This window comes from Hemibagrus wyckioides, linkage group LG28 (genome assembly GCF_019097595.1).
Source record: "Hemibagrus wyckioides isolate EC202008001 linkage group LG28, SWU_Hwy_1.0, whole genome shotgun sequence".
NCBI classification, from domain to species: Eukaryota; Metazoa; Chordata; class Actinopteri; order Siluriformes; family Bagridae; genus Hemibagrus; species Hemibagrus wyckioides.
Window position 1 is genome coordinate 17,304,269 of NC_080737.1, and position 12,437 is coordinate 17,316,705.

At 39.5% G+C, this 12,437-nt stretch overlaps 1 protein-coding gene across 4 annotated transcripts in view; it reads left to right on the forward strand.

The window, feature by feature from the left end:
• Window positions 1-12,437, forward strand: part of dcc (DCC netrin 1 receptor) — a 258,746-nt gene that overhangs the window by 173,925 nt on the left and 72,384 nt on the right. For all 4 annotated transcript variants that reach the window (XM_058383550.1, XM_058383551.1, XM_058383552.1 and 1 more), the window contains exons 9-12: window positions 69-223; window positions 2,213-2,361; window positions 3,753-3,891; window positions 10,075-10,124. In XM_058383550.1, coding sequence (XP_058239533.1) covers window positions 69-223; window positions 2,213-2,361; window positions 3,753-3,891; window positions 10,075-10,124 — 493 coding nt within the window. The remainder of the gene's footprint in view (window positions 1-68; window positions 224-2,212; window positions 2,362-3,752; window positions 3,892-10,074; window positions 10,125-12,437) is intronic.

The window sequence follows — 12,437 nt, forward strand, 5'->3', positions numbered from 1 at the left end:
GGACTCTTGTATCGTGCTCGTAGGGATCCTGGAGTTGTGTTTTAATTGACGCTCGTGACTTCTTACAGAGAACGTTCGGTGAATGTGACAGAGCCGGAGAGTCTCCAGTTGACGGTGAACAATCTGAAGCCTGAGGCGGTTTATATCTTCAGGGTGGTGGCCTACAACGAGCTGGGGCCAGGAGAAAGCTCCGAGCAAATCCGGCTTTCTACACAGCCTGAACGTAAGTACGCTCATCACACTCTACTAGACTTTTGTGAATATGCGGATTTCTATTCTGTAAGGAATTTGTTGTCCAAGGGGATAAAATGTTAATGCAAGGGTTGAATCCAATTCTATTTTCCTTTAGGAAACAAGCTGGAATCTTACAGAATGAACACCAAAAAAAATGTAGTAAGATTTTAATACAAAAAAATCTACCTAAAAACTACAGCTTTATTTTTAAGTAGATTTTTATGTATAAAATTTTTTTACATTTTTTTTATTTTTATGTATAAAATTTTGAACACATTCTAAAAGTTATCAGCTGTTAACAAACCTAAGGTTATGACAAATTATACCGCTTTAAACATTGATGTTTGAAGGCCAAGTTATTAAAAGCTTTAGCTACATTTCTACCTGATACATAAAGATAAAAGTAAAGTTTATCTTTTATTTATTATACGTTTTTCATAAAATTTCAGTTTTGGGTTCAAAAGCTTTTAGGATCGTTTGAAATCTGGTAGATTTCCCAAATCTGGACTTCCTGTGGAGATTCCAATGAATTTTCATAAAAGTCAGAAATGCTAATAATCAGACAAACTATTCATATTTAATTTTTTTTTTTTTTAGTTAATTTTTGCTAGTTCACGTGATATCATCCTTCGCGATGTCTCTTCCGTCTAATTCCCTGATGTTGGCTTCCATGATAGACCTTTAAGTACAGAAAGTTTTATCCAGACATTGGCTTTTCACCTTTTTAATGAGGCTCGGTGGAGATGTTGAACAGCTTGACCTTTTCTTCATTACCTCACCGACAAGCTCTTCGCCCATAGCTCTAAGTCAGTACAGAGAGAACACGCATCGACTGACAAAAGGAACAAAAAAAAAACGCATTTCAATTCCATGAGCACTGCAGAGAAACACACGCTGTTTTACATTCTCTTCGTTTTCACGTTTCTCTCGTTACCTCTCTATTAGCTGTAACGTTTCTTTCCCCAAGATTACCATGATCTTAAATATGTACATATATAAATATCGGGCCTAGCGTACGACCCTGTTGCACCCTGAGGCTCTGGCCGTGCAGGAGCAACAAATTGACCTTGACTTTGTAGATTAGGCCGTGATTGAAATGGCAGCATGAGTTAAAAACATTTGATGCGGAGAATGTGGCGTGACTGCTCAGTGTTTTGTGGGGAATAAATGCAAAGCAGTGTTTATATAAATATGTTCTAGCATTAGTTCATCTGATAGGATTTCTGAGAGAATTCTGAATCATATTCATAGCAATTTTTAGTGTTAAACCTAGCTAGCTGCGAAACATGAGCTAGTCTGACAGGATTTATAAGAGAATTCTTGTTATATTTATAAATATTTCTAATCTTAACTCCTAACACTGCACTGTTGGCTAATAGGAGCTAATCTGGCAGGATTTCTGACAGGATTTGGAATTGGAGTTCATAAGAATGCATAATCTTCACAGTTAGAACTAGCTAGCTGGCTAACCTGAGGTAATCTGAGGGAATTTATGTTATTTTTGTAAATATTCCTAATCTTAACTCCTAACACTACACTTCTAGCAAACAGAAGCTAATCTAAATTTAGTTATATTCATGAATATTCTTAATTTGTATTCTTAACACTACACTGCTAATAGGAGCTAATCTAAGAGGATGTCTGGATTACAGGATTAATCGGTGCTCATTATTATCATTGCTAATGATTATCAGCTAGGTACAAAGACTGAATAGGGCACACTAATATTTATTTTACAGGAATTTAAGTCATATTCATAATTATTTGTAATTTTACAGCTGCCAATGTCATGAAAAACTCAAATATTTGAGTTTCAAAATAATCCAAAATTTTATATCTTTTTTTGTCTTTGAATTTTTACCATTCTATTGGAATATATATATATATATATATATAATATATTTATTTTGTTGGAAATGAAACATCTCTAGTACCTATACTTAGAATCTGACTCTTGGTCTATGTTTGTGTGGAGCAGTGCAGGTCCCTGGTCCTGTGGAGAACCTGAAAGCCGAGGCCATGTCCCCAAGCTCCATCCAGGCCTCATGGGATGCTCCAGCATACGCCAATGGCCCCATCCAGGGCTACCGGCTCCTCTGGACCGAGACGTCCACTGGCAAAGAGCAGGTCTTTACAACAATCCTTCTGTAAATCTTAGTGTTACCCCACTGTATGTACAATCACTGAAAATATAAAAGTCTGATATGAATGCATGTGGTTTTAATAACGTTTTGTTCTTTTTTAATCGAGTTCACACCCCTGCCATAGACAGCGTATGTCTTCAAATAGGAAAAAGGAAGTCATTTACATTCATGTCTTTTCACATTGAAAGCTAACTACTAAACAAGCTTGTCACAGTTAACAATAGCTAGATGGTTAGCATGGTTAGGAAATTTAAGTATATACATAATTGTTCATAATTTTAATTGCAAACAGTTGTCAGCTAGCTAATATGAGCTAAAGTGACAGGATTTGTATTTTGGAAGCTAACCTGCAGGATCTGTGACAGGAATGTTAAGTATATACAAAATTGTGCATAATTTTAATGGCATACAGTATTCAGCTAGCTAGTATGAGCTAATCTGACAGGATTTCCGAGAGCAGTTCCGTTTAGCAGCTTTTATAATCATAAACTAATTACAAAGAGTGAATCGATAGTACATTTTAAGAGGAATTAAATTGCTATTTATAAATCATTTTAATTTCATTGGTGAGTGAAGAACTTGCTAACATGACAGGATTTCTAAGCCTCACTACCTTAGCTCATTAAGTACAGATATTAAAAATACCAGAAAAAGAAAAAGAAAAAAGCCCATACACATGCTCAAAACACAGAAGAGAAGTGTGTGTGTGTGTTTATATCTGTGAACCTCTTACTCCCTCCATCCTTTGCAGTACTCTGAGCGGATGAGACAGATTGTCCAGGTTTCTGGGTTTTGATTATTTTACACCTTTACGGCTCTGTGGTTTTCTCACAGAATCTGACGAACGTGAATAGCGGCTGCGATCAGTCAGCGCAGCTTTTAAACCGAACTTACATCAACCTCAATCCTTTATGTCTTGTTTATCACCAAAGGGCTTAATTACAGCACAGTGTGAGCGTGCCTACACTTTCTTCAGTGATCTTAACACCGGTCTTTGCAGAGTGCAAGATGTCTCGTGTCGGCATGATAAAAGAGCAGAGAGCAAGTGGAAAGCTTAGTGTGAAAAGCTTAGAGAGAAAATCAGCTGGATAAATATTGAACATGTTCACCCTCTCGGGTTTCTTCCAGGCACGGCCAATCTGCTTCTCTCTCTCTCTCTCTCTCTCTCTCTCAGAAAAGAAACTAAGCTAAAACATACACAATAACTGATAAGTGGGACTGGAGCCATGCCATGAACTATGATTCAATTCAAACAGCCTAAAAGAGAGAAGAGAAGAGAGAACATTTCTGTCATAATGGATGCTGATGATTAGTGAAAATGAGGTGATTTGACAGTCTCGCTTTATCTCTTTCTCTCTCTGGTCTCTCTAACAGAGCATAGAGGTGCTCGGGCAAAGCTACAAAATGGAAGGACTGAAGAAGTTTGCAGAGTATTCTTTACGAGTCCTGGCACTGAACCGCCACGGACCGGGCATCAGCACAGACGATATGCTCATCACAACCTTCTCTGATGGTAATGTATCATACAAAGTGCTCCATTTACACCAAATTAGCATCACACACACACACCAGTGTTGGAGAATGTCGTCCACATTTAGTGCCCAGAACTAGCATTTCCTGTCAGGTCATGTATTTCCTATTTCAAAACATAAAAGGTTAAATGATTGATGCTTGTTAAAAACACAAGTGCTGCGGATGAGCATTTGGCTAACACGCTAAACTCCTACCTACTTTATTCGCTCTGATGGAATTCACAAACTTGTCGTTTTTGTTTTGTTTTTGTTTTTTTTTCTTCACAAATGGACATCGATTCTCAAGAGAGTTTGTGGAAAATGTACAAACTCTTCATTTTAGAATAAAATACTGCAGCCGAAATGAAAATTTCTTATAGCTCTTCCTGCTGTTGGTGGAAATCGACTGACCTTCGTGTCTGTTGTATCTCAGAAAGGTCATACAGCTAATGGCGTCCAGTTCATTGCTATCTCATGCTAATTAAGTAATTTATCACACATTAACAGATGTCTCATTACGTTTGTCACACACAGACTGACAGTGGCTCCGGCTTAATCGATTTCTCACAGCGTCACTCAACTCTGACAGCAGGCCACGATCTGGCCGAGAGAAGCGTCAGAGATGCTTGAGGCATCGCTGCATCTTTATTAAGAAAGAGACAGACAGACAGACAGACAGATAGTGAGACAGACAGAGTACGTGAGTGACAGACACAGCGAATCAGGCAGATAGATATGGACAGACAGACAAACTGATAGATGTAGAGTGAGACAGACAGACAGAGATAGTGAGACAGACGGACAGATTGGTAGACAGTAAGTGAGTGACAGACAGAACGAATCAGGCAGATAGATATGGATGGACAGACAGGCTGATTGATGTCCAGTGTGACAGACAGATAGTGAGTCAGAGAGACACACTGATAGATGTACAGTAAGACGGACAGACAGATATTGAGTCAGACAGACAGACTGATAGAAGTAAAGTGAGACAGACAGACAGAGAGTGAGTCAGACAGACAGACTGATGGATGTAGAGTGAGACAGACAGACTGATGGATGTACAGTTAGACAGACAGACAGTTACTGAGTCAGACAGACCAACAGACTGATGGATGTACAGTTAGGCAGACAGACAGACTGACAGACAGACAGACAGTTACTGAGTCAGACAGACAGAATGATGGATATACAGTGAGACAGACAGACAGATAGTAAGTCAGACAGACAGATTGATTGAAAGACAGAGAAGTTGAGTGACAGATAGAGCAAAACAGACAGACAGATGGAGAGTACGACAGACAGACAGTGAGACAGACAGGCAAATTGATAGCTTGATTGACAGCTAGTCAGACAGAGGAAAGTGAGTGGCAGATCAGGCAGACAGACAGATAGAGAGTGAGACAGACAGACTGCTAGATTGATTGACAGACAGTAAGTGAGAGAGTGAATCGGACAGACTGACAGACAGTTTGACAGAGAGATTGATAGACAGATTGGCAGACAGAGTGAGTGAGTGAGTGACAGTCTGAGAAAACAGACAGACACACAGCTGGAGAGTGAGACAGACAGACAAATTGATAGACAGACAGCTAGACAAAGGAAACTGAGTGGCAGACAGAGAACATCAAGCAGATAGATATGGACAGACAGACAGATGGAGAGTGAGACAGAAAGCTGACATTCAGGCAGCTTGCTCCTAACAAATCAGAACGTCCAGCAGCCTGCCTTCTTCACCTTCTTCACCTTTTCGTGTCTCAGGACGGGCATTTTTTCCTGGAGAGTTTTAAGAGCGTCCACTCTGCATTCGGTTCACATCACTGCACTCGTTCCTCCATCACTCTACGTTCTGCTGCTCTTCTCCTGCTGGACTCCACTTCTCCTCCTGCTGATTTTCTCACTCGCTCTCAGCCTGTGATTTGGATGAGAGGCTTTTTTTTTGTTTAGATCAGGTGCTCTGATCCTGCAGACCGGCTGAAACTGAAGAATGTTTGTGTTTCTACAGAAGCATCGACTTCAAAACCCCGAAACATCACAGCGGGGAAACCATTCTTTCTGATTATTTCTCAGACATGACGTAAATACAGAGGGGTGACAAAGTTAAGGGGAGATTTGTTTCTTTAGAGAAGAACATGTGTCTTCATCTCAACTCTTCATCATTTCAAGCTTTGTCTTCATCAGCCCCCCATTCCTGAATCTCTGTCTCCATCCATTTCTTCATCCCTTACCCATCACCCATGTCTATCTCTCCATCATCTCCCCCAAATCTGTACTATTTCCACATCTACATGCTCCCATTGCTGTCTTTCTTTCTCTCTCCATCTTTCTACCATTTCCCATCTCTTTCTCTCGCTCTCTTCACCTATCTGTCTATTATCACCCCATTTTCAGCCTTGTCCTAACACACCTCTCCAGAATCCCCCATTCCTTTATCTCTTTCTCCATCCATTTCTTCACCTCTTCATCCCTTGAACATCACCCAAGTCTATCTCTCCATCATGTTCCCATTTCTGTACTATTTCCACATCCATCTCTCCATCTTCCCATTGCTGTCTCTCTTTCTCTGTCCATCTCTCTACCATTTCTTTCTTTTCATCTGTCTGTCCATCATCTCCCCACTTCCAGCTCTGCTTTCAAGCACCTCTCCATCATCCGCCATCTCTTTCTCCATCCGTTTCTTCATCTCCACACGACTCTCACCTCATCCCTTACTCATTACCCAATCAATTTGTCCGTCATTTTCCCATTTCCGTACTCTTTCCACATCCGTCTCTCCATCATCCTCCCATTGCTGTCTTTCTTTCTCTGTCCATCTCTCTACCATCTATCTGTCCTTTATCTCCCCACTTCCAGCTTTGTATTCAAACACCTCTCCATCATCCCAGCATTCCTATATTTCTGTCTCTATCCATTTCTTCAATTCTTCATCCCTTACTCATCACCCATGTCTACCTCCATCATCTCCCTATTTCTGTACTATTTCCCCATCCATCTCTCCATCATCCTCCCATTCCTTTATCTCTTTCTCCATCCATTTCATCACCCCATGACTATTTCTGCATCCCTTATTCATCACCCAAGTCTGTTTCCCATTACAGACTTGTAATAACTTTAAATGATAATAAATAATAACTAAATTTATTAAATAACTTGTAATTACTTAAAAATAATTCTCATTTTTCTCATTTCTGATTATTAGCCCTTACTCATCACCCAAGTCTGTTTCTCCATCATCTCCCCATTCCTCTATCGCTTTCTCCATCTATTTCACCATTTCTCTATCCCTTAGTCAGCCCTGTCTATCTGTCCATCATCTCTCCATGTCTAGCTTCTTCTCCATACATCTCTCTATCCTCTCATCATTTCTCTTTCTTTCCTTATCTAACCCATCCCTTCCTCAGTCATTCAGTCCTACTATGATCTTGGAGTTACATCTCCATACGTCTCTCCTTCCCATACATTTCTCTGTCATGGGTCTGTTTGGAACAGTGGCCTTGATACTTGTTCGTCGGCCAGATTGTCTCTTTGCATTAACTTCAGTGTGCACTAAGAGGCTGCGGGAATTTATTGTCTGTCAGCTCGCATTAGTGAAACGCCAGCGAAAGCTTCAAATGAGCCGCGAGACCTGCCTTTCCCATTTTCCTGCTTAATTAAAGGCCCCCTGTGTTTCACTAATGAAATTGTGCGACGCCGCAACTCCCTCCCCGTCTCTCTTTCTTTTACGACTACCTTCTACGAGGTAATTACCGGTCTGGTTGTACTCATCAGAAATACACACTACACACCCCGAAGAGTCGCTAAACACACTGTACACAAACACAGGCACTACGGCACAATCCCAGACTGCAGGATTGTTTCGTCGGAGGACGCGCGGCAGCGAAGTCGTCACACAATAACAATTAGCAGGTGAAGGTGGAAGCTCATTAACGAAATGCTGCTTGTTAATTAAAGCAACCAATTGAAGGCCCCGAGGCTGACGGAACAATAAAACCAACCTGATACGCACCGGGTTAGACAGAAAATTGCAAATTACAGTGAACGCAAGAGCAGGAGCTGCTACAGCTAAGACATAACGCTGGTTAAATACGCGTGACAGCCTGAGAGAACTATTCATGTTCACTGAAAAATGTCACTTTAAAGTAAAATGCTATCAGAAATGTATGAAATGAAGTGTATTTTAAAATGTTTCTGTGATATTGACAATATGTATATATTGATGAATGATGTCACAATATATTTTTCTTGTGCTCAGGTGTTTTTTTCTCCAGCTTCACAGCCTTAATTTGTTTTGGTAGAGTACAAGCTGATTTTATGAGTGTTTTTTCTTTATATATATATATATATATATATATATATATATATATATATATATATATATATACATATATATATATATATATATATATATATCATGTTATATGATCATCTTAGAAATGTTTTCAAATATCATATGATATCTTTGACATATCCCCCCCATCCTATAGCACACTTCTTATCTAATAGTCTAGTAGCTGCTTTTGATTATTGATTTCATTTGCATTTAATGTGTAAAAAATGAAATATATTTATATATAAAATTTTTTATTTATTTCTATTTAAAATTTATAATGAAAACTACTAATAAGCCTACAGCTTACTACACTGCAGCTGACTGTTAAAATAACTCCTTATCGACCTCATGTCATCTCTGCAATATTGAATTAGAAAAATGTGATGTTGTTTCTTAAAGGAGTCAGAAGATTTTATAGGCAGAAAATGAAAAAAAAGCAGTTAAATAAATTATTTATTTATTTATTTATTTATATATCATAATTTGTTACAGAACATTTTCTAAACATTTTTAAAAACTTTTAGAATTTTTTTTATTACAGAAATGATCAGAATTTTTAATTTTAAATATTTCAATATTGGAAGGCAAAAAGAATCAAGTTAATGGATGAACTAATATGACAAATATTAAAATATTTATATAAAATATTAATATAAAAATTATTAATCTAAAGTAAAAATATAAAAATATAATAAATTAAAAAAATATATAATAAATAAAAATAATAATAAAAAAATAAAATAATTAAAAGTCCATTTAAGAAACACAAGCCGCTAAACCCTTTTCAATCTCACAATATTTTCACATATTCTTTTTAAAATTCTGGATAAATATTGCTGGGCAATACAAAAGGTAAAGAAAGCATGTTTTGTAATTAAAAAAAAATTAATTGAAATGAAAATAAATGAATGTTATAGACTGTAGTGAGCACACACTGGTTACCGAACACGCTATGAGGTGTGTTCAAGCAGCTGAAATGGTAAAGAAATAAAACATTTTTTAAATAATTTTAGCATAATTTTGGAAATGAAAATGAAAGCCATGGATGTGTGTGTGTATGTGTGTGTATTTGTGTGCTCAGTGAGTCACTAGAATTGATTTATCGATCTTTCGGAGCGTATAAGCTTGGTATTTCCGGGCCGAGCCGCTCATACGGTAAACACGCGTCAACGGATCAATCCAAAGAGCATCAAAGAACAGGAAAGCTCACAAATGTATTTGTATTAATGTCTATCTTATTTGCTAATTGATTACCGATGTACCGCTTCAGGAAGTTCCCTCAGGCCAAAAGCTAATCCAATAACAGCTTACACAGACTCGGCCTATCGAGCGGCCTGCCTGCTGTCCTGCGTGGCTAGTCTTTAGTTCATACTGGGTCACGTGATGTCATGACCCACAAAGACGTACGCTAATCTGTATTATTTCTATGGCGCTGTTGAGTTCTCGATTCTGATTGGTCAGGGCGCTTCGACTATAAGGTTTTCCTATAAGACAAATTTGTTAAACCCTAACCCTGTGCTTTATATGATCTGACATCGTTTTTATGGTAACAGCCCACTCAGGTGTAGTTTATTTAGGATTTATGAATAATAAGAAGAGGTTTTGTGGATTCTCGGTAATGAAACAAGCTGCTTTTGTTTTAGTTTAGTTTAGTTTTTAGAGTTTGTGGTTTAGTTTTAGATTACTGTTAAATACTATAACTATAATTAAATCAAATGTTTAATTCATCAAATTTGCTGTGTTATAAGAAAAAAACAAACATTTCCACACACTTTGTTGATTATTTTCCCTTCATCAGCACCTCCCCGTATTTTTAACTCCTCTCTCATCACCTTCGTCTTCTTTCCTTCCACAGTTCCGAGTGCTCCTCCCCAGAACATCTCTCTAGAAGTGATCTACTCACGGGTGAGTAACGTCTTCATCCCTCAGGTGCTCGGTTAGTGGCAATAAAGCCGCCGGCCGTTCCCTCTCCCTTTTCGATCAGCGACAGCGGGATGTTTATGGAGGTTCAGGAGAGATCTGAGGAAAGGTTTCCAGCATTAAAGAGCCCTGTGTGCACGAGGTCTTTCCAGTTTTCTAAAAAGCGAAGCACGTAAAAGACTTGTGTTTTGTCTTTGTGGAGGACGACTGGATTAGTACAGATTACACGCTAATTCTTCTGAGCGAACTCCAAATCAGCTTAAAGGTCCGATATAAACTTCCAAATGCGGCGGCTTTTAAGTCTAAACCAAACCTCCAAATCTGTGAAAGTTTTAAAAGTCTGAACTTTTCACCCTCTTAATGAGCTGAACACTGAAAAGAAGTAAGGTGTTAAACTGACTAGTAAAAAGATTAGAAGAAGTGTGCATGTCTGTTATCTGTAATTAATATATATATATATGTAAATCTGATATAAGCAGGTTGTATGATGTGCTTTAATGCTGTGCTCTTGAATTACCCTTCATTTCGAGTCCGGATTATCCGGCTTACAGGAATTACAGGAGGTCGGTGTTGCCATATTAGGAGATTTACTTGACATGAAGAGTCAACACTGTTGTTAATCTCCAGCCTAGGTGATGGCTGTTCCTCTTAACTCGTGCATCATCATGTAACTCCTGAATTCAAAGGCAACAATGTTTGCTTGTATTTTCACACCTGCAACTGGGAAAAACGACAGGAAATGCACCCTCAACTTGAAATTCCTACTCGTCAGTACGGAAAATGTTCTCAGCCAGCAGTCTCATGTTCTACATGCTCAAGTCTCTGTATCTGAGAAGCCCACTTTTGGAAGATTCAATGTGACTAAAATGATGTGGATGAGGGAATAATCCCTGTGTGTGAAAGCTGTTTGTCCCAGGTCCTGGTAATCAGGGGATCCGTGAGAGTCAAGTGTTGTGATGCAGCACCTATTTCGTAAATGGTTTGGTCCGTATTGTCATTTCCATAACTATTGCAATTTTCATTCTTTGGCTGTGTTTGTTTATTCAGTTTATTTTTCGATGTTATTTCTAAAACTGACATTTTGCACAATGCCAAAAAAGATCTGTTTGCATTTGAGACGATTATGACGTAGCTCCGCTGCACAAAATATGGACGTGAAAATATGGACGTCTGGACTGACGGACAACATTTTATTATAAAAGTCGCAGCAATCCATAAACAGTGGCATCAGTGACACTCTTTCTTTCTGTAAAATTCCTTCCTTCATTTCTTTTCTCCAACACACCGGAGCCGTTACATCGAGTTGCAGACGACTTGGTGGAATTCCTTCATCCGAGTGCTGCAGGTTTTCGATTAGAGCCGTGTTGGGCGCTTTGCCTCCCTCCCTCCCTCCGGTGCGCTCGGGTCCCTGAGCACGTCTCTGCGTGAGGAAGAGCACAAAGGCGGTATTGAGAGCGCTCAGTCTGAGGCGGCTGATAAAGCGGCGTTTATGAGAGGAAATGGGCTTCCATTGTCTGTCGACGCCGTGCCGTGAATGAATTTGCATGAGAAATGAATCCCGCCCTCTCTCATCTCGTCCCAGGGTACGGTGCGGACCGGACGAGCGCCACGTTCGCTCGCCGTCTGACGGACGACTGACATCTGTCCGGGATTTATCGTAGAGATCTGCCTTTGATTTCGAAGTAGATATTCTTAGAGAGAGAAAGAGAGATAGAGACGTCAGGAAAATTGATATGCGAGAGACATAACCAGAGCTACAATGACACGCTCTTTTTTTTTCTATTTTTTTATTCTGACCATGCATCATGCTTAGTGAGGGCACGTTTAAGAAAGAAAACATTTTCATTTTTCAGCAGAAAATGAAACTGTCCACTTGCGCATCGTTTGCTACCTTGGGGAAAAGGTTGTTAATAGATGGAATCAGATGGATTGCTCCTATAAAAGAGGTGACGAGGGAGCCGAGGCGGAGCGGCACGACGCGGCCTACTACATCTGTGCTGACACAAATGGCTCTATCCATAATCGCTCAAAACGCTCTCACCAGTCATCAGCGGGACGGGTCGGAACAGCCGAAACTCCCATCCGTTTATTAAAGAGTGGCTGGTGTGGGGTTTAAATCAGACACCGAGAGTCTATATCACACCGCGGGACAAACACTTCCCAACTAATGGTCCGGTTAACGAGCTCGGGCTCGGCGGGAAGCTGGGAGTCGTGGAGTTTCTCTCGTATCCGTAGCGCGCGGTTCAGGAAGAGGTGAAGATCACACCGCCAAACCTTCTGCACATTTAGTGCGTAGTT